This window comes from Leptosomus discolor, chromosome 7 (genome assembly GCF_034619465.1).
Source record: "Leptosomus discolor isolate bLepDis1 chromosome 7, bLepDis1.hap2, whole genome shotgun sequence".
Lineage (NCBI taxonomy): Eukaryota > Metazoa > Chordata > Aves > Leptosomiformes > Leptosomidae > Leptosomus > Leptosomus discolor.
Genome location: NC_141397.1, coordinates 24,199,480 through 24,220,468, shown reverse-complemented (window position 1 = coordinate 24,220,468; position 20,989 = coordinate 24,199,480). Strand labels below are relative to the sequence as shown.

Here is a 20,989-nt window from a genome sequence, read left to right as displayed (position 1 = left end):
TATTACACTCACGTCCTATCGTGTATCTTCTACACACGCACACCCCAGGCCACACCCTGGCTTACTGCACATGCAGAAGCACACAGCCCAGCACCCCACCCCAGCACCCCGTGCACCCACGCTGCAGAACGCCACGTCGCCTCTGTGCCCTGACACACATGTTCGCTTCCTCCCTGCTTTATACTGGGGGACGACACACCTCTACCACGCCCCGGCCGCGTTACACACCTATACCCACACCCTATCTCTCATGTGTTACACAGGGGGACAACACCGCCCCCCCCCACCCACACACACACCTGGCCCGCTCTACACACAGGCAGACTCCAGCCGTGGCTGCTCCGGCGTTAAACAGGGGGGCAAGACGCCCGTCACACCTCACCCGCAGACGAGTCCTCTCCCGCCTGTGTGCTATAGCGAGGGAGAACGCGGCCCCAACGCGCCCCACCTGCTCTGGACAGACAGACACACTCTCCTTCCCTACCGTTACAGCGGGGATCGGCACAGCCCGCCACAGCCCCCAGCCGCCACGGCCCCTCTGCCCGCCGGGCCGCACGCCCAGCATCGCATCCGCACCGCCACGGTGCACACACGCCCGTACCCTGCACATCCCCGCCCGCCAAGCGCAGACGTTACGCCTAGCCAGCCCCGGCCGCCACCCTTCCCTCGGGGTGAGGGGCCCGCTTGCCGCCCGGCCCCGCGGCCGCTCCACACGGCCCCGGCCAGCACTCGCTCCCCCCGGCGGCGGCGCCCGCCCCGCCACCTGCCCGCCCCGCCTCGCCGCCGCTCCCTGCCCCGGGCCCCGAGCGGCCGGGCCAGCCCCCTAAGGCCCGGCGGTGGCGCGAGGCGCCGGGCCGGGCCGGGCCGGGCCGGGCCCCAGGCTCACCATGGCAGAGGCGCGGCGGCGAGGCCGGTTGTCCTGGCGACGCGGAGCCCCGAAGAGGGCGCCAGGTGCAACGCCTGCGCGCGCGCCGCCGCCGCTGCCGGAGCCGGGGCGGGGACAGGCCGCCGCCGCCCCACGTGACCGGCACCGCCCCTGCGCTTGGGGCCGCGCCGCCCCGCCCCCTCCGCTGCCCGCCCCTCCCGCCAGCCTCAGGTGGCGCCGTGAGGGGACGGGGCGGCATGGGGGCTCGGGTGGCGGTCTGCGGGGATGCCCCAGGGCTGCTAACGGCGGGAGGGGGAGCCGGCCTCGGGCAGGCCGGCCTGGCGGTGGTCCTGGCGCGTCCCGAGCCTGTCAGCTCGGTGAGGGGGGGCTGTCGCCGTGGCCCGGCCAGGCCCGCGGCTCTCCGGCCTTTCCTCCCGATGGAAGGCACTGGCACCCCTCGCCAGTCGGCCCTTGGGATTTAGAGTAGCCTGCGTGCTCATAGGCGAGGGAGGGCCCAGCTGCGTGCTCCTCTGAAGGTCTGCCGGGTGTTGCCGCCTGGCGTAGTAGGCAAAACGACCGCTGGCGACACGTTCAGTCCGAGATCCTGGCTTGTAAACTGGAGGGGCTGCGAGCAGGGCACGCAGGTGCTCCTCTTGGAGCCCCCAGTGTAGGTAACTGGGGGTGATGACATCCGAAATTGCTACGGAAAAATCCACAAAAGCTTGTCTGTCAGAGAGCCAAGTGCTTTAAAGTGATGCGTGATGTCAGAAGGAGCACTGCTTCTGCGAACAGTCTGTGTAAAACCACTGTCAAAGCCAAATACAATCTTGTTAATAGCGCACTTACAGGTTACATGTGTTCAGCAGTCACAATACCACATGAAAAACCAAGGAGATGGGAAAAACTGGGGAGAAAAAAGAATCCAAGCAGGTATTGTTTTCTGTTGATTTAGTCCTTCAGATTTCTAAGAAACATAAGTGGCCATTGTAGAATAACAGGAGTTTGCTATTTGGAACAGGCTCCATTCATTCCTTTAAGGAATAAAACATTCTGGTTTGATTAACAGTAAAAAATAGTTTCTTATGAAAGTGTCCTTTCTCAGAACCTGCACGGAAATAGTTGGTACACGCACATACCATTTGTTGGCACATCTCTGCATCTACTGTCTTACACTCTCCAGATTTTGGAGAATGACCCAGTTCATACAGTTGATCTGGTTTGTATAGCAGGGAAGAAAGCCTCAGAAATGTGAAATATGTATAAACAATTTAGACACGTTCAAATGAATTGCAGAAGGCCCAGACTAGCAGTTTCTAAATTCTGTTGGTTCACATTAAAAAAAATATGATTATCACATGATTATAATTTTTTTAGTTCAGTGCAAATCTCTGGGCTTATTATCTTATTGTAAAGATAGTGACAGATTTTCCTGTCACTACAGTAAAAAGAAAGAAACTTATGGAGCTGGAATCAGTTCGAGTTGCAGCAACCTGAAGGAAAAAACCAAACCAAACCAAAACAAAAATCTGATTTTGCAAAAAGAATTGGCAAAATAATAACTGTGTTCGATGAAGAGGAGTTCAGGATAATTAGCCCAAATGGGATCAGGTTGTGCAAGGGAGACAAGACAGGAGGCAAATGTGCAAGTGGACTCTCAGTAGCCTAACATCGGCTCTCATTTGATTGAAAACTGTTAGAACGAGTAGAACATCACAGAATAGATGTGAATCAATATTTTATGTATAAAAAGACTATAGGAAAGCAAGTTCCCTGTTTCATCCATGGAAATGGTTGGAGTCACTGTCGCTGGAGGTGTTCACAAAACATGTTGATGTGGCACTTTGGAACGTGGTTTAGTGGGCAAGGTGGTGTTGGGTTGGCGGTTGGACTTGATGATCTTGGAGGTCTTTTCCAACCTAATGATTCTATGATTCTATCCCCCAAGCAAGAGAAGACAGCCATATATTTGCCACATATATTTGTTTAGGATGTGAGAGACTGAAATACGTATCTTTGGGTCTGGACTGGCTCATGATGTTACAGTGCTGCACTACTGACTTTTTTGACTCCTTTTTGTCTATGTTGTGCTATCACTTGAACATTCAAGAAAAGCTTACTCAGAAAAACCCTCAAGATTGGCTTGAGTTTTTTCAAATAAGCAATTAGTTGTCAAAATGAGACTTCAGAAATGTGCATACAGGAGTGTATATATCCTGGTCCATCTTCTCCATTTCTTGTCTGTGGAAGGTCTCAGTATATACATCTGAAGTGTTAAGAGAATATATCTATGTTTAGTGTCCTGTTTTCAACCAATCCACAGCAGTATTGTATAATGAAAAATCTTTCATCCAAAAATTCCCAGCTAGCTCTAATTTTAGCATTCTTTTAGAATCATTAGGTTTTTAGATAATGCCTTTGCACCAGTCATTTTAGAATGACTGATTAAGTAAGTTATTACTGCTGTCTTTTTATATTCTGTAAGCTGCAGAGCTATGTTCATCAGCTTGACCTTTTAACTTGACTGTCTGAAGTTCCTCTAAATTGTTTTAGACTCTTGTTGAATGCTGGCCCAATTCCCTTCTTACTTACTTTTATACCAAACTTTAAAAAAATTTAAAATAGTTTAAATACTTTTCAGAGAAAATGAACAAGTGCCACCCATGAGAGGGGTGGGTTAGCAGGTCAGGAGATCTTTGATGTTGCTAAACAGCAGCTTCAGGGCCTCTGGGCTGTTAGGTCCTACAGCCCAGAAGAGACTTGCAGATTCCAGAAAGCCACTGAGTAGCCCGGTCTCACAACAGGAGTATTGTTTTTGGATTCCACCAATTCATGCTTTCCCCAACTTCACTCCATAACCAGTGAAGATTCCCCATGTATGTTGTTTCTGAACCTTGCCAGGCTGCAGTAACTGAACCTTTTCAGCACAGGAGGAAACTTGCTCTGCAGTAGCTTCCTCTACAGTGGTCCTTTGATTATTGAACTCCTTTGAGTCTACAAGTGGGTCAGAATCCTTAGTGTGTGCTTATAAATCTACATATAAATATTTCCAGGAATTTGCCTTGCTGGATGAAGAATTTTGGTTTGAAACAAGCTAATTGTTACATCTTTCCTTCCCTTTTCCCCATCTCTCTTTATGAAGGTCAAATGAAAATAACATCCCAGAGAACGGGCACAATAAATTTAGGATGCTACAATTCCCAGCTGTTGATTACAGCTCTTGCTTCCACAGCATTAGCAGAGGCTTGTGAAGCTTGCTTGATGGTAAGCTTCAAGCTAACTTGCACGAAGACTGATCGTGTTAACACAAGTCAGCTGTGAAGGACTTCAGCTACAAGTGTGTAGGAAAATGATTGTAGGTAGTTAACTTTTTAAGCTACTATACTGGATCTGAAGGAGCTCCTTTTTCCTTAAGTTAAATGATTGTTACAAGGAGGTCCACATCTGTTAGTTGCCTTTATGAGTGCAAATGGTCAAGGGAGTTTATCTTGTTTCTGGGATGCTTTTCTGGCATGCTGTACATTTCACATTAAAATATACACAGGTGGTGTTTTAATGTCTGACACAGCTTTTTGTGTACTGTCCTGTAAGAAATGATAGATCAAGACTTCCCAAACTGTTTCTCTTTCTCAAGCATGGCACCAGCATATGCTAGCTTTGTGCCAGGATTTGCACTTCCTTGGTGCTGTTCCCTTTGCAAAAGTTGCTTTTATACCGCTAGTAGTGCACATACCATAGCTTGGGAATATCCTGCCCTACCCAGACAATTTGTGGGAGTCCAACCCGGCGACCTGACAAAGTGACACCATGCATCCTCAGCCATCTCATTCCTGGATCGTGAGAAGCATGTAACATGCTGGCAGGCAGGGTAGCCATTCAGAGGGATCTTGGCATCTGAAGTACTGTGAGCAGTTTTGGGTCCTGATCGTCAGAGACATGTTGACAAAATGGAGAGTCCAGTGGAGGAGCACTATAGTGTTTGAGGGCTGCAGCATATGCCAAGCAAGAAGAGACTAGGTGTTTCTTTAGTCTAGAGAAGGAGAAGACGAGTGGGATCTAACTGCAGTCTTCTACTACCTAAAAGGGGGATTGTAGAGAAGATGAAGCCAGACTCTCCTTGAAGATGTCTTGTGAAAGACTGAGAGACAACAGTTACAAGTTGCAACAAGAGAAATTCCAATTAGATACAAGGAAAGGATTCGTGGCAATCAGAGTGGCTGAGCACTAGAACAGGGCTCAGAGAGACGGTGGTCTCTCCACTGTTGGAGATTTTCAAAACGTGGCTGGACCAGGCCATGAGTAACCCGCTCTTGAAGTTAGCTCTGCTTTGAACAGCAAGTTGGTCTAGATGACCATTGGAAGCCTCTTCCAACTTTTATTATTCTGTCAATTCTAAGGTGTAAAATTGGTTGGCAAAAAATATATACGTGGGGAATTTCAAATGAAGCCACAGGAAGTGCAGAAGAAGAATTGGCCTCCTTCAAGTTCAGGAAGCAGGGAATCTATGCAAGCCTGGAGATGCCCGAGCAGTTGGGCATACATGGAGTGTCATGTCTGTGCAGTCAGTCCAGTGTCTCTGAAAAGTCACCAACTTCTGTGCATACACAGGTCTGTGGGTATGTCCCAGGTCATCTTAATGCATGGTGGCCTGGTTGTAGTCCCTGTATGGTGACTGATCATGCTGCCATGCATCTGGGTATCCCAGACAAATGAGGAAGTCTTCTGAGTGTCAACTGGACAGTATTTCCAGTCAGAAAAAAGAGAATGTGTGGCAGCTTTGTGTTTAAGACTTTCCCATAACACCCATTTTTCCTGGTTTTGAGAGGTCGTGGTTGGTCCTTCCTTTATGTTCCCATTATTTCAGAAAAATTTGAAGAAGTGCTTTTAAACTCAGTTCTATATTGGTGAGTCTTTGTGGCAGTGAATGCTTTATATAAAGAACAAAGATTCAACCAGATAAGAGTCTTTGAACTTTATCACAGTCGCTCAAATAATAATAAGTTGGCTATGTTTGACAGTTATTATCCATGCGTGAGACTTTGATAAGCCATGGCACAAGTCCTGTGAGTGTGTACGTGGTTGGTTGTCCTCACCTACTGAAATAGTTCAGTGAGGTACAAAACCGGAGGGCTGCTTTAGAAGTTCCCCCATATCCAGCTCCAGAATTTTCTCTATATGTACTTCTTCTAACATGGTGCATTTAAAGTGCATTTCAGAACAAGTTTTCATTTGCCATGCAGAAGGATCTCTGCTAAGGTGTCTTAAATATAATTTCTAGTTTAAATAATAAGTGTTGAAATTTAACTAGAAATTAAATAAGTAAGAAGTACTGACATTTCTATCACATTTGCCTTTAGAAGATATTTGTTTGGGAAAATTAGTTTGATAGAGTTTGGAAAGCCTGACAAGGACATAGTACCTACGTTTAACTGCTGTTGCGTGTATCTATCAAGAGCACGCGGCTATAGACTAACTTGCCATGTGGTATGGGCTCATGGTAGTGGTTTGACCATGTATGGCTTCCCCAGTATCCTAGTGTATTTGACTTAGAGCTATGTTCAAAAAAACTGAAGTCAAAATTAGTGAAATAAAAATTCACTGTAGTAAGATTTGTGTGGTTGCAAGTAAAAATAAAAATTCTGTTCACAAGTAGAGTGCTATTTTATTGCCTGTCCTAGGCTTCTGCCTGTATCAAAATAAATTTCGATAAAACTTGCTGTTTAATACTTCTTTGAATTAGTTCCCATCTCTTCCATTCATGTGAAACATATTAGGATGACAGAAGCAGTGATGGAATAGGATACCCTTTACAAAGTGCGATAAAATCCCTTGCCCATACACTGTGCTGCTTTGTTCTTTTTAATTTACAAGCGTTTGTAAGCCACTCATTGAAAGATACAATTGTGAACTCGTAAAGATATTTTGCAAAGATTTTCACTTGAGCTTTGCGTTTTGGGGGAATATATATATTTATTTGCATAAAAGTACCACACAAAAATTTTTGGACTGTTGCACTCAAATTACTGTTAAAGTTTAGTAGACCTAATTTGAGTTTAGATTAAGTCTGTGGTAGCATCCAACAATTCTGCAGTGTGAAAATTATGTTTTATAAACCTGTTCTACACTGTACATTGTATCTTGGAATTTTCTAGTTTGCAATTGTGAAATAAAAGCCTTTTAATGTAGTTAGTTGTTGGTCAGATAAACTAAAAATCGTTGAGTCTGTGTTGTCTTAGATAGAAAACTAAATGGAGTTTTATTGGATAAAAGCAGAAGAGACGTTAAATACTAGAATTTTTAATGGAGAATGAAAATTATTGGGGTCAAACTCTTTGGCAGCATGTCTGCTTTCTCTAAGCTTGGAATATATGCTGTTGCTTTAACAGGACAGATATTTCATGCCTCTGCCATTTCCATTATCATCTATTTCTTAAATGTAAAAAATGTGCTTGATTCTTTCAAAAAGGAAACACTGTGAAAAGCTGGACTTTGGATTGGACTTAATGCAGAGAGGTCCTTCTCATCTGCCTCACCAACAGAAGGTTGGAGCACAGCAGGAAATTTAGACGAAGAGATAGCATAGATACCTACTTTGTACCGTCTTCTGGGTGGTTTAGAGTCATTGCTGCTTTCAGTGATGATTCCTTCCCAAATTACCACTTTGAACTGGATGCCTCAGGCTTTTCTTTTGTTTTGTTTGTATTTAGTTGCTTCAATGCAGTTTTGGACACAGCTGAGTTTTAGGCATCTAAATTAGCTGCTTAAATTAGAAGAACAGATTCCCTTTGTAATGACCTGTGAGAAGTTAAGAGTCCACCTGCTCCCTGTTGACTGCATAGGGAACCTGAAATTAGGTGCCTAAAGATGTAAGCCCAGTTATATGGACAAAGTGAAGCATAAATATTAATGTTCAGGATGATGTTCCTTAGTATTTAGTGTGATGGGCCCCTGTGTGGGACCACTAGGTACCGCTGCTACAGAAACAGTAAGTGGGAGTTACAGATATGATGCCCACATAGAAATGAAGGGTGGGGTAAGAACCTTTTGAAAATTTTGCATTTCATAGACTCTTCAGAAGGGTACATTGCCACTGAAGACCTCAGTGTGCTTTTGTCACTGGCACAGTTCTCAAGTTACCTAATGAAGCACTGTGTTCCCAAATGCCATGGGACAGTTTTGTTTCTGTTCTAGATCCAGGGCAGCTGAAGCATGGAGACAATGTGGCCTATGATTGAGTAGATACAGCTAGTCAGAAGCAGTGTTAGAAATAGAAAGCAGGAGTTACAGAACATAGTATACACTTCTAGTGCAAAACATGGGTTGCCTGAATGTCCTCCCAAAATTAAATGAACTTTTGCAGCCTAAGCTCCAATCCTCCAGACTCCCATTACTAGATAGAGTACTTGCTACTTTGATTTCACGAGGACTGTTAATGGTAGCAAGCATTGCCTTGGATAGCAAGTGTTTGCGGATGGATCTCTAAATTGCCTTCTATGGAATAAAAATGAGAACAAGAATTTTGAGGGAGATTGAAACAACTGCTAAACCTATTACTAATGGCTGATTGGAAATACTGTAACATATCCAAAAAAGTGTGCAATAACATAAAAAACCCATGCAAAAACAAGGCCAAGACCATATTTCTAAAGAGTTTCCATAATCTCTGCATTTTTATGTAGGAAATATATTTTAAATATTTAATACGTGAGATCTAAAAATAACTTTCAGTTTGGTTTACATCAAATGGTGGCAAAATCTTAATGGCAATCCTTCAACTATCTGTTGTAATAAGCACATTAGCGAAGAGAACAATAAATTATGAAAGGTGAATCATACTTATTTCAGATTGGATATGTTATTAAGACAATATATGGATCCGTACAGAATATATTTTTGTGTCTTTTTGTTACTAGAAAAATAAAGGCACACCAAAAAACCCCACGTAACTTTAACAGCTTCTTTCCTTGACAGTCACATAACTAAATTAATCTCCACTGTAAGTCTACTGACATCAGTGAAATTAATTCAAGAATTCATACTGTGAATTTCACTTATATTTTTTTCTTTTAATTATACAGAAAAGAGAAACAGCCAAGCAATCCCAAGGGGTTTCTAGAAATTATCAGTGAAATGCTGTCTGCTTTCATAGAGATTATCCATTGCGACACATTCTTCCTGGATACATGCATTGCGATGCTGTTTTGATTTTCTGGAGGACAAGCTCTTTGCAGGAATAAAGATTTTCTAGAATGACAACAGATACACATGCAGCGTACCTCAAACAGAGCAGATTTTTCAAAGATTCAATTACTTTAATTAGTCTAGGGGCAAGGTCCCAATTTCATTAAATCCATTGGAAAGAAGGCACTGACATCAGTGTGTCGAGGTTTGACATGGTTTACGATTTCCTTGGAAGTGCATGAACATTTTGCATTCTGTGCTAAGCAGTATAAAAGCATGTGCGTGGAGAGGCCTTGATCTCTTGGTCCCCTCTGTCATTGCAGTGATGTCCCACGACTGGGAGAAGGCAAATGGGAGCCCTCCAGGTTGTTCCTTGAAGAGCCTGAACGTCACCTGCCCTAGGGGAAACTTATTTGTAAATGGCACCCATGTACAACGTGGATGTTAGGTGCCAGGTCTCTCATTCTCATGGCTAGCCAATTCAAGTGCAGTGTCTCCTTTCTTACATCTATTAATGTATTATTTAAGGCCACTAGCTGGAGCGTGCCTTACCTCCTATGTTGTTCATCTATAGGAATACTACCAAGCCTGTGTATTTTTTGCATCCATTATGTATGTTTTCTGCAGCAAGGTGACTGATCTTATGTGTTTTCTCTTCCTGTCAGTCACAGTCTGGCTAACACTGAAGGCAGAAACCAGTCAGAAGATGAGCAGGCTTAGAATCTCTGAAACTATGGGGGGAAAAGTCAGAATTTGGAGGAGAGTGAGGATGGGTGAAAAACGAATGTTATACAGAGGAGTGGCGACAGCTAGGTGAAGCAATAGTAAGTCTGAAGCAGAGTGTTATCTTTGAAGTGTGAGATGATGCTAAGCTATTCCTACCAGTAATGTGTACCATGACTTTATGTAGTATGCTCTTCTGTTCTCTTCTGAGAAGTGTCAATCCTGAAGTAATGGCAAACAGGCTAATCTTACGTGAGAAAGGTAGAGAAAGCTTTTAGCTTTTTAATTTTAATTTTAATTTTAATTTTAATTAGATTACTTTCCTTGCAAATATCCCTTTTATAATGTTCTACAGCATTATCTCTTCCTGATTTTACATGGTTGCACTGTTTTTACATTATTTCTCTCTGATTTTACATGGGTGCTCTGGAGTTATCTATGGTCATCCTCCTGCTGTCTTCCTGGCATTCACTGACTACTGCAGCAGTACAAGGTTGAGGTGTGTATTTGGGAGGTAGGATTTGGGAAGAAGAAGTCAAATGGAAATACCAGAAGTCTCTACATTTCTCGAGAGTCAGCCCCATAGAGCTTATCAGTTGGGAAGACAGCCATGATTCTAGACTAGCCTTGAAGTCTTCCAGACTGCAACACATTATTTATCTGAGTGCAGAATGTCAGACAGGGTAAACCAACACATAAGAGGTAACTGAAGTTGCCTTTTCCAGGAGCTGTTTTTCTGAACAGCACACGTAATGATTTAGAATTACAGAATCACAGAATAGCTCAGCTTGGAGGGGATCTCAGGTGGTCATCTTGTCTGACTTGCTGCTCATAGTAGGATTTGCTCTGAGATCAGAGCAGGTGGCTCGGGGCTTTAGCCAGTTTGATCTTGAAAACCTCCAAGGATAGAGATGGCACGGTCTTTCTGAGCAACCTGTTCCACTGCCTGGTTATCCTAATAGAGAAAAAGGTTTTCCTAATATCCAGTAAAAACCTCTGTTCTTTTGTCTCACGTCTGTTGTCTCTTGTACTCCCATCATGCACCACTGTGTGAGGAGCCTGGCTCCATCTTCTCAGCAGCCTCCCAACAGGCACTGGCAGCCTTCTATTAGGTCTGCCCAAAGTCTTCCCTCCTCCAGGCTGAACATACTGTACTCCCTCAGCCTCTCCTCACAGGACAAGCACTCCAGCCCTCCCTAACCATCTTGGTTGCCCTTCATTGAGCTCACTCCAATTTATATTGCACTGGGGATCCAAAACTGTATACAGTATTCCAGATGTGGTCTAATGAGCACTGAGTAGAGGGAGATAATGACTTGTGTGGAACAGCTGTCTGTGTTCCTGTTAATACAGTCCAGGATGCAGATGGCTTTCTTTGCTGCTTGGGTGATGTTCTTTGCTGCTGGCTGATGCTTTGGCTTGCTGACTCCCAGGATCACCAGTGTCTTTTCCACAGAGCTGTTCCCAAGCCAAGGGGAGGCCACTTTATTCTGGCTTTACCTCTTCTACTCACCTCTTCTGTTGACATGATCCTGGAGCCTGAAGGTTCCAGATGGATGAAACAAAGGGAGTTTCTTCTCGGAAACTGTAAGATAGTGTAGGGCTGCAGATATTGCTAGATGAGCTGCAGCCTTTGTGTAATGGATGCCACAGAAGTATGTGCATTGTATGTGCTGGGTCTACAAACAAGGTGTCTGTGTTCCCTTTGTAATGAATGGAGGCAGTCTCTTTGTTTAGTGAGGCAGGGACTATCTTAACAATTCCCCTTAGCAATTACTTTGCTTCCATCATTTCCACTTCCTCAGGTGAGGAAGAGTCTGAGAATCTTAATTTCACACCCTCATTGTACGCCATGGAATCTGAAATCACTAATAAACAAACATTTCAGTTCCCGTTGTTTTATCAGTCTTTATTTTTGCAGACATGTTTTTCCTTGTCTTTTTACCTTTCCAGATGAAAATGACAATTGACAGGAAGTGATCACTCCATGCTACAGAAATGAACTAGAAAATGATACTGAGAAGCGAGAGGTTTGCGTGAGCATATTTGTAGAGGATTAGGCTTTGGGTAGGTGGAATGTGCCTGATGCAAAGGTTCTGTGGTAAAATTTACTAGAGCATAACATTGGGGATTTGAAAGACACGGGTAAGCCAAACCAACATATGTGTTTGCACTGTTTAGAGTGGCATTTACAACACAGGGTAGTAAACCAACCTCATTTCAAAACAAACCAATTCACCAGACACTGTGGATCAGCAGGAAATTGAAGCCTACGCTCAGAAAAAGGCCAGAAGATAAACTAGTACAGTTTGGCAGACAACACAGCACAGCACTAGGGTCATGACAGGGTATGACAAGGGAGGAAAAGCTGGAAGAGAGTCAATATAATTAAAGATCAGAGAAAGAAGAGCAGTGCAATTGCCTTTAGATCCCATGTTAAAATTTTTCACCTACTAAAAATTTATTTTTCAGCAATATTACATTGAAAACAGTAAGTTATTGTGGTGACAGAATTTTATTTCATTTATTCAAGTTATTTCCTGACAAAAATAAGGTGTTTCTGTCAATTTTATAGCAACCAAAGAATAAGTCAGCTATGGACTGTTACTTAACCTAGTCTGATGTCAGGATGTGTCACACTTCAGCTCAAACCAACTGTGGTCAGAATCAGGTGTAGCTGTAATATATTTAATTGAATTCCACCGATTTAGGCTGACATAATTTGGAATAATGCGTTGGCATCACAGTAGCTGTTTAATTGCAGTGTTATTAAAAAATTCTGTAGTTGTTCAGTATGCCACAGCTTTATACCACACATTCATATTCTCAGAGATACTATTAAATTTAACAGTTGTTAATTTTCCCTGTGGTTTGATGTAATACAGATAGTCCAAACTTCTGCTAGAAACCATACATGAAATCACCTAAGCCTGTCATTCAAATACCTTTTTAAACATCCACAAACCCAACAGTTGTATCCAATTTGTGCCCAGTTTGGGGGCACGTGTACTTGCCCATAAGTTGCGTGTGCAGCATCTGTGCAGCATTCAGGCCGAAAGTTTTAAATCATAAGAAACTGCAAAAGAAGATATTGAGACCTCTGAACTTTGGAAACAAGGCTAGCAGGTAACTCAAGGAGTACTTACTTGTGAGTCAACCTTCTGACTCCTCCTGCACGTTGTTAGAAAATGGTTTATTGCTGGTGTTTCAGTAGCTGTGAATTGTAGTTAATTCCAAAGTGCAACAGAATATCCGTGCACACAAAGAGAGTTTATTTTGTGATGATAAATGAAGTGTACAGGTAATTCACACTGGTAATTATATGGCACTGGAAGCCTAGGAAGATAGAGTGTTGATTTCCCAGCACCGTTATTTTCTTTCAGAACCACTGTTTTCTTTCTCTTTTTCACTCTTTCTAGTCTCCTAAAACTAGATTGTTTTTTTTTAATGACACAGTTTACATGCATGTAGTGCTTTTCATCCAGAACAATGCCAAAGTGCCGAACAGACTCTGTATTGTATTAGTGAAGCTTCACAACAAATGCATTTTTCTGGATTAGCACTCTCTAGAAAGAAAAGGACCCTGTGTACATGACAGAAAGTGCATCAAGAAGATGAGAGCGGGTATGTTCACATATGATACAAATTGTTAGATCAAGAGTGAAGATAAATATAGAACCTCCAACACTGTCTGTATTCATTTTCCTTTTAATAGCTCATGTACTTTAATGGCACATTAGTTAAGGTTTCATGATTTGTAGGATAATCAATAGATATTCCAGGCTTCTCTAAGTTATGGAAGAGAATGAAGCAGGAAACATAAAATGTACTATAAAAAACTGAAAAGTGTCATCTGAATTTAGTCTCACCATACAAACTGAGCTTTCATTTCTGTTTTGCTTCCTTTGTGTTTTTTGATAAACAGATGTCTGCAATTGTCCTCCTTTTTCTGTAATGGGGAAAAAAGCACAGATTTTTTGATTATTGTTTTGTAATTGTAAATATTATTGAATACTTTTTGTTTTGCATTTGACATCCTAAACATTGTAGTAGCATGTACATTGTAGCATTTTAAAAGCATGTAGGTAAGTCTTGCATTTGAGGTAAGTGTTACCTGTATTTTCACATAATTGGTTATGAACCTTGCCCTTGATAAGTCCTCTGGGATGTAAACCAGCTGAACTTTGCAGCTATTTATTGTCTCTACGGGGGTTTAAATAAAAATTCTGCATAATAGTCTCTCAATTTGGGGGAATTGCAGTTCTAACTTTGACCCTAGCATTACAGCAAGGTCTAAACCAGGCTGATTATCTATTACCATAATTACAGTATTTAAAATGCAGCTCTATATCCTTGTAATGATGTGAAACTCTTCCTTCTTTGCTTGAATCTTAAATAACAGAGCTTTTTGTAGAAATTCCGCTTTGGTAGGAACCACTGAATAGACCTACCTTTTCCAAAACTGTGGGGACCTGAAAGTGTAGTGCCTCTGCAACTGCCATTTCAACATACAACAAAAATATGGTGCACACAGTATCTCACTTTCCTCTTTGAAAGGATTTCTGAGCTCTGGGTCTGTTTATGCATCACATCTAGTAGTTCTTGCATGCCTCTTGTGTCTCTCCCTGTGCCATCCTGTGCCCATGAGTATTGGTCATTGCACAAATAACACATTTCCACACACTCATTGAAACTTCATAGATTTAAACAGGATCTTAACAGCAGCCGTATCATGCTGAAGTGAATTTTCCTGGCAATACCTATTGCTAGGCAAAACTCTGATCTCCTTATCCATAGTGGTAGCCCTACTGACACAAATAGAAAGCCAGGCATTCAGCATCGTTTCCTCCTCCCCCATGAGCAGAAGCGCTCAGTGGTTGTAGGTTTAAATTCGCTGTCACAAGTGTGACAAAAGTGGACCTACTGTACCATTCTCTGCCATGTGGTTTTGATTATTTACTCAAAACTCTGGTGACCTTTGCGAGGGTAAGAAGGTGCTCTACCATGGCACAATGGCAGCCATCACTGTCATCCTGCTTAGTGGTTTGCCTGGAAATTGCTTGCAGTTTAGAAAAGCTTTCCTTTTAATTTAGTGCATATGTGAAATAAATTATACTATGGAATGGTGCTGTCAAATATTTATTTAGTATCTCAGTACTTGAACTCACTTGCCAATCAGATAAAATTAGTTTTGAATTCTTTTATACTGACATCATTTTCCTAACTTACAAATTCACTCAGACACAGAAGTAACGAATGTTTGCGTTGGCCTGTTGTGAATAGCAGCAATGTTTAGGAATTTTAATGTATAGTTAGTGTTTTCATAATGTCACTGTGAATCAGCGCTTAATTTTAGCTAGAGACAACTTTGTCCTTAAACTACTTTCTTCGTGTATTTTCCTATTTTCTAATTCAGCCTGAGTGTTAACATTGGCTCCTTTTAGATGATTTGCATAGAGTTTCAAAGGCATAGGATTTCCCAAGACATTACTAAGCAGCAACTGTGGCTGCAAAGCCAAGTGTATATTGCTGGGTCAACAAGATTGGTTTTTAACAATCAAACAGAAAACATAATTGAGAATAATGACTAGTATTTTGAGAATTGTTTTACTGTATATGTTACTGTGCCAACATCTTTCCACATAATCCTGATGGTTATCTCTCATAAAAATAGCATATTAACTTGTGAAGTTTATGAAAATAAAGCCTGCTCTAAAATATGAAGTCAGTGCAACTAGTTTAAAAATAGATTTTCTCCTCTGATATTTGCTTCATATAGGATGTTAAATTGTTGCGCTATGCTTTAAGGACCTAGCTGAAAATTTTGCACAGAATTAAGTTAAGTATGTAGTATACAGTAGTAGCATCTTATTTGGGTTCATTTTGTATTGCTAGAGGTTGGTCAAAATCCAAAAACTAAACACAGACAAAAGTGAGTCTATATGGTTTTGTTGAATTTGCTTGCTGAAATGTAGTAAATTCTGAAAGCATAAGAGCTCTAATAACGTTGCATTCCCACTGTGTAGTTACCTTTTTTCTTTGCGTTTTGCATGACTGAGAATTTTATCACTGTCAATTTTCAGTCAGAGAACAGAACATACTTGAGTAAGCTTTGCATGGCCAAAGTGAAAAAAAGAAAATCGTGCATGAAATGATGGGGAACAATTCATTTTGAGTCTCCAGTTTTTGAGGTTTCTGGTTGGATTTTGTTCCTTAAAGTCTTGTCTGCGTGGCTGTGTTGCTGATGCCTATATCAGTAGTGAGGGATCACCAAAGCAGCCAGGTTCTCGGGAGCACTGGTGGGAACATTGCTGGAGCCATTAGTAGCGAACAGTAGAAACACAGGAAGGTGAAAATGTCTCTGCCCCTTGTCTGCGGAGAGAGAAAGAGAATGTATACTCTCTATGTATGCTGACTGCCAAGGGTAAAACTTAAAGAATTAGGTTAATTGGGCAGCTAGGAAAAGAAAGGTTACTTTCTTAAGCATTTAAGTCATTTTTTAGGAAGAGGCATCACAACAAACCTGTAGTTCTAGTGGTTATTTTACTCTTTATTGATTAAAAGCCCTAAATGTGCTTTTATAAGAACTGCTTCAGTTTAACTGAGCCACTTTTTACTAGAAGTTACAATGGAAACAGCAATTAGATATAACCATATAGAGTCTAACTTGGTAATAGAGTCCAGCTTCTGTGGGGCCATTTACATCTGTGATCGTATAGAGCAGCCTGTTATGGGATTATCCAAGACCAGAGTCAGCTCAGGCTGAAGAAATCCCAAAGAGTAGTTTTGTACTCAGAATTTCTCAGTCATAACCTCGTATGCAGCTTTTTTTTCATGTCGTGTTATGCACAACGAGACCATAGAAAGTATCGCTTCCACCATTTACGGTGAAGAAGGCCAAGAAAAAAAGGCTGAGGAATCAAGGATCTGAAGCTGCGGTGTGTGGACAGACTGCAGAGCTTTTTCTTGTGGTTCATTGAAAAAAAAATTTTAGAACTATAACATGGTAGATTAAGCTACCGATACCGGAAGGGAACGGGGTCTGTGAGTAGATATTTTCCTTACAAAGTGGTCTGCTGACTGAAAATCTGGAGCACCATCAGAGTTCAACTAATTGAGCCAGACAGCTTGTTAGACTGTCTTATAAAAGCTGGATGTCTGGCTAGATAGCTTTTGGCACTTTGAAGAATAGAGAGACAGATTTATGAACTGGACAAATGAACATTACAGTCGGGAATTTTTCTAACAGTTTGGCTGTATCTCTGAGACCCTTTGACTTTCAAAAAGATGCTGCTTGAAAAAACAGTTTCTGCCAGCTCCTAAATGCACCATTCAGTCTCGGATATTACTCTGATTTTAAGCACCTTATCTTCCTGTGCAGTTCACAAAAGAGCCGGGATAAATTGAGAGTCTGTTTTATCCCCATTTACCCAGTAATATGAAAGCTTCAAAATGGCATGGAGGTTCAGGAACGAGACAGATGTGCCTGCACATCGAGGAGAAACAGGGGGGTGTTAACATGCAGAAAGAGCTTGATACAATTCTGGAAAGGTGAACCTGAATCTATGTTCTCCTAGCATTGCTGAGACTTCAGAAACATTCAGCTTCCTCACAACATATGTATGTTCATAGCAGGCATGCACCTCTGTGATACGCCCATAAAACTCTTGTGTTAGGTTCAGTTTGGACAGGAATTGCTGAATCCCTTCCATGGCTCACTCTTAGCAATTAAGCCCTAACTCACCGTGTCCTGAACTACACTGTCGTTTAGTCTCCATATCCTCACCACCAGCAAACAGCCAACAGCAGCGCTGCCAAGATTTCTGCACTTGTTTCTGCCTCTTCTGCATTGAATGTCCTTCCAAGTCAGATCCATCAAACTATCCACCACAGAAACTGAAACACCATGGGCAGAGGACTACACAAAATCAGACTTTCTTGGAAAAAAACCAGTCACTGTAATTGTAAATAGCTGTTTTTCTTTTTTGTATGCTATTTCCTTTATGGATTCCACAATTTCTGATTTCTGAGCTTTAGATCAGCTTAGAGTGGAATAGATGGATTGATGCCTGATAATGATTGAAAAATGAGGTAGTCGCTGCACAGAGAGGAGCATGTCATGTGTTAATCAAACCAGAAATACATGATACCCACCAAGGTGCCAGACACCTTAGCTACACAAACAGAAACAAACAACTGAGAATAGGAAATGCTGTCACACTTCTGTAATTTTTTGACACTGCTGCTCCCTCTCCTAAGAAAACAAAATAGAAAATGCAACACTGATGAGAGTTAAACACTTTTTCATCCATCACAAAGATCTGATCAAGTTTGGAGAAGTTTCTTACTTAAGTTGAGCCGTTACTGAGACGTCAGTAAGGCCATTAAAAGCAAAGCAAAGCAAACTGGAGGAAACTGAATATTGTCCCAGACCCAAGAAGAAGATGATGATGTGGCTTAGCATGTTTCCTTCTCACCCCTGGAAACCTGAGGACAAATAATGCTCAGCACTTGCCTGCGTTGTCACACCACCACTCATTTTTGTCATTATTTGCTATCTATGATCAGAAGAGGAGACATGGCCTGGTAGACTAGCCTTAGAAACAAGGCAGAAGAGTACATTGGTTTTGGAGCCCATCCTCGTTTGTGAATTGAGAAAGGAGGGAGCACAGCAATCACAAAATTCCTCTATTCCCTGTTTCAGTCGAGGCTTCTTCTTTTCACCAGTTTTCAGGGTGCATACTGCTGTTCTGTTAGTTTGCAGGTGATAGATTTTAACACTTAGTCTTTAAAATCTTGCACTAATAGGTAAGAGTAGAAGAGGAAGCAAACATATGGAGGAAACGCAGGCCGATTTTTGGCAAATCCTATACTTGATCCATGTTGCAGTGTTGCCAGCACTAAGCGTTCCAAAATCATATGTTATGAGGGTGGCTTAAAAATAATCAATTTGGAGTTCCTTTTTATTTGCCTTCTGGCTTAAAAATAATCAGTCTGAGGTTCCTTTTATTTGCCTTTGGTTTCTTAGCCTTCAGGGTACGCTCAGATAATGTTTTCTCAGAAACCACATGTGCTAGAAAGCTGCTTTCTCTTTTCCAAATAAAAATTACTATTTCTCAAGTCAAGCCCAAGTCCTGTCTGTGATAAGCTTATTAGAGTTGCAGTCCTTCATCTTGTTCCCTTCACATTTTATTTTGTTTGTTGTAGTCGAGGGTAGGATGACAGAGAAAGAAGTGGACAGGTGAATATGAATAAAAACATGAGAATGGAGAGCTGGGGAAGGAGGAGGAGCAAGTTAATAGACAAAATCGAAAACAGAGAAAGGAAAGGAAGGGTAGAAACATAGATGAAGCAGGAGAATGACAATATTCACAATAGGGAACATTAAAGAGAAGAAAGCAATGCAAACAAGCAGGAAACATCATTCTGCATATACTTATCCTTTTAGTGTGGCAGCTGCTTTGGGGCTCTGGAAGTTATCAGGGCTATAAATAGCTATGTATCTGTAATTAAGGATTTGAAGCTGTGCCAATATTTAACCAAGGATTAGCCCTGCCAAAGCATGTGGACCTTCAGAGACCAGGTGTTTTCAAGCTCTTTAAGTGCTGCACGCTCACGTTGTTCTGCATATATATATCTTCTGGAGGGCAAAGTTAACTTGAAATTCAGAGATCTTTTGGAGTGTTGGGTTAGAGGGACACTTAAAGTTCTTAGATCTGAAACTAAATCTGCAAAATTAGTTTTCTTTAACAGGTGTGTAACTCTGCTGAGGGCTGTCACAGTCTGCTTTTGCGTAGCCTGGGTATTTGTGAGGCCTGACTTTCAGAAGGTTTGAATGCATAATTCAGGAAAACACAATGAAGTCTGGCTATTTATTCAAAGTAGAAGGTTTTTCTCATTTTTAGAATTTCTTATCTTTTTACCAATCTGTATATTTTTTGCTAGTGCATCTCCTGTAGCGTTCCTATCCTCCTATCCCTTTCATTTGATGTAGAATTCTCTTTTCGTTGCTCCCTTTTATTAGACTTTGTAATGTTTCTCTCTCTGCCCCAAAAATGATGTACATTGAACTGCCTCCTATCACCTTTTAAGTCTGTTGTTGAATTTGCAAGATTTCTGGCTATAATATGCTTTCTTTGTATCCATGTACTCTTTCTTACACCTTGTGAAATAGATGTTGTGATTAGTCCCTGGTTAGCCACCCCATGTATCCTGTGTCCCTATGGAACGAAGAGCACTTAATAAGTTACACAGTTCAGGAGGCTGGATTTACCGTTGTTGTAGTTAGTAAGCCATATTTAATCTAGGGTAAATGTCGGAATTTTTTTCCTCCAGATTTCAGATGCAAAGCCCAAATTAAAAGAAGGTTCCTTGTATGATCTACCTGGAGGGAAGTGTTTTCACCGAGGTCTGAATAAAAAAAATGGAGAAGTCTAAGGTTAACCACAGAAGCACTGGTATTATTGTGACTTGGATGGGAAGGTAAGACTGATCCTGTGGTACAACTCTGACTGGTAAAGAAGGTTGAAACACTGAAAAAAAACCAAACCCACAAAAAACTTCCTTCTATTGTATTCAGATGCAGAGAATATTTGCACTTGCATTCATGGGCAAAGCTCTCATGCATTCATCTCTCCTCCCCTAAGACTGCTTGTTTTAGTAGTAAGTAGTGGTTGTGCTCTGCAAGGGCAACAAATAGACTGAAAGAGACCAAACAAGATTGGTCAGATAAAGAAAAAAGATGGATTGATAAATATGCTGTGACCATAGACCAAGCCAGAATGAGTAGGTCTTATTTTAGGCACTACCTATTGGTCAATAATTCATTGCTGATTTAAAATTGTCTTTTAGTAAAGTAACTTGGTCAGCAATTCCTCAGCTACTGAAATGAGATAATATTTACTGTATAATCAAATACTGGTTTAATTATTCCAATATCAGTTACCTTACTAATTAACCTTCCTATTCCATAACCTTTTTTTTTTTTTGGCAAATATTGAGCTTTAAATCTAGCTTCATTTCATGCTTTAGAATGTCTTTTTCATACATTTACTGAAACATATCACATGCTCATGAGGTGTGCAGAAAAAAATATCAAAGTTCTTGAAGTGGGAAGCCTTAGACACAAATCTAATTTTGCCGCTATCAGCATATGAGGTCTGCAACATTAGATCCCTGTCTGGAAATCACCTATTGCCAGGTCCTGAGTTGCAAAAATAAAGA

The 20,989-nt window shown here is 41.6% G+C and overlaps 1 protein-coding gene across 1 annotated transcript in view; it reads right to left on the bottom strand.

Moving 5' to 3' along the window:
• Positions 1 to 17,642, bottom strand: part of FBXL2 (F-box and leucine rich repeat protein 2) — a 71,620-nt gene extending 53,978 nt beyond the window's left edge. Inside the window, exon 1 of the mRNA XM_086467883.1 lies at positions 17,511 to 17,642. Coding sequence (XP_086324009.1) covers positions 17,511 to 17,642 — 132 coding nt within the window. The remainder of the gene's footprint in view (positions 1 to 17,510) is intronic.
• Between the last annotated feature and the right edge of the window lie 3,347 nt (positions 17,643 to 20,989).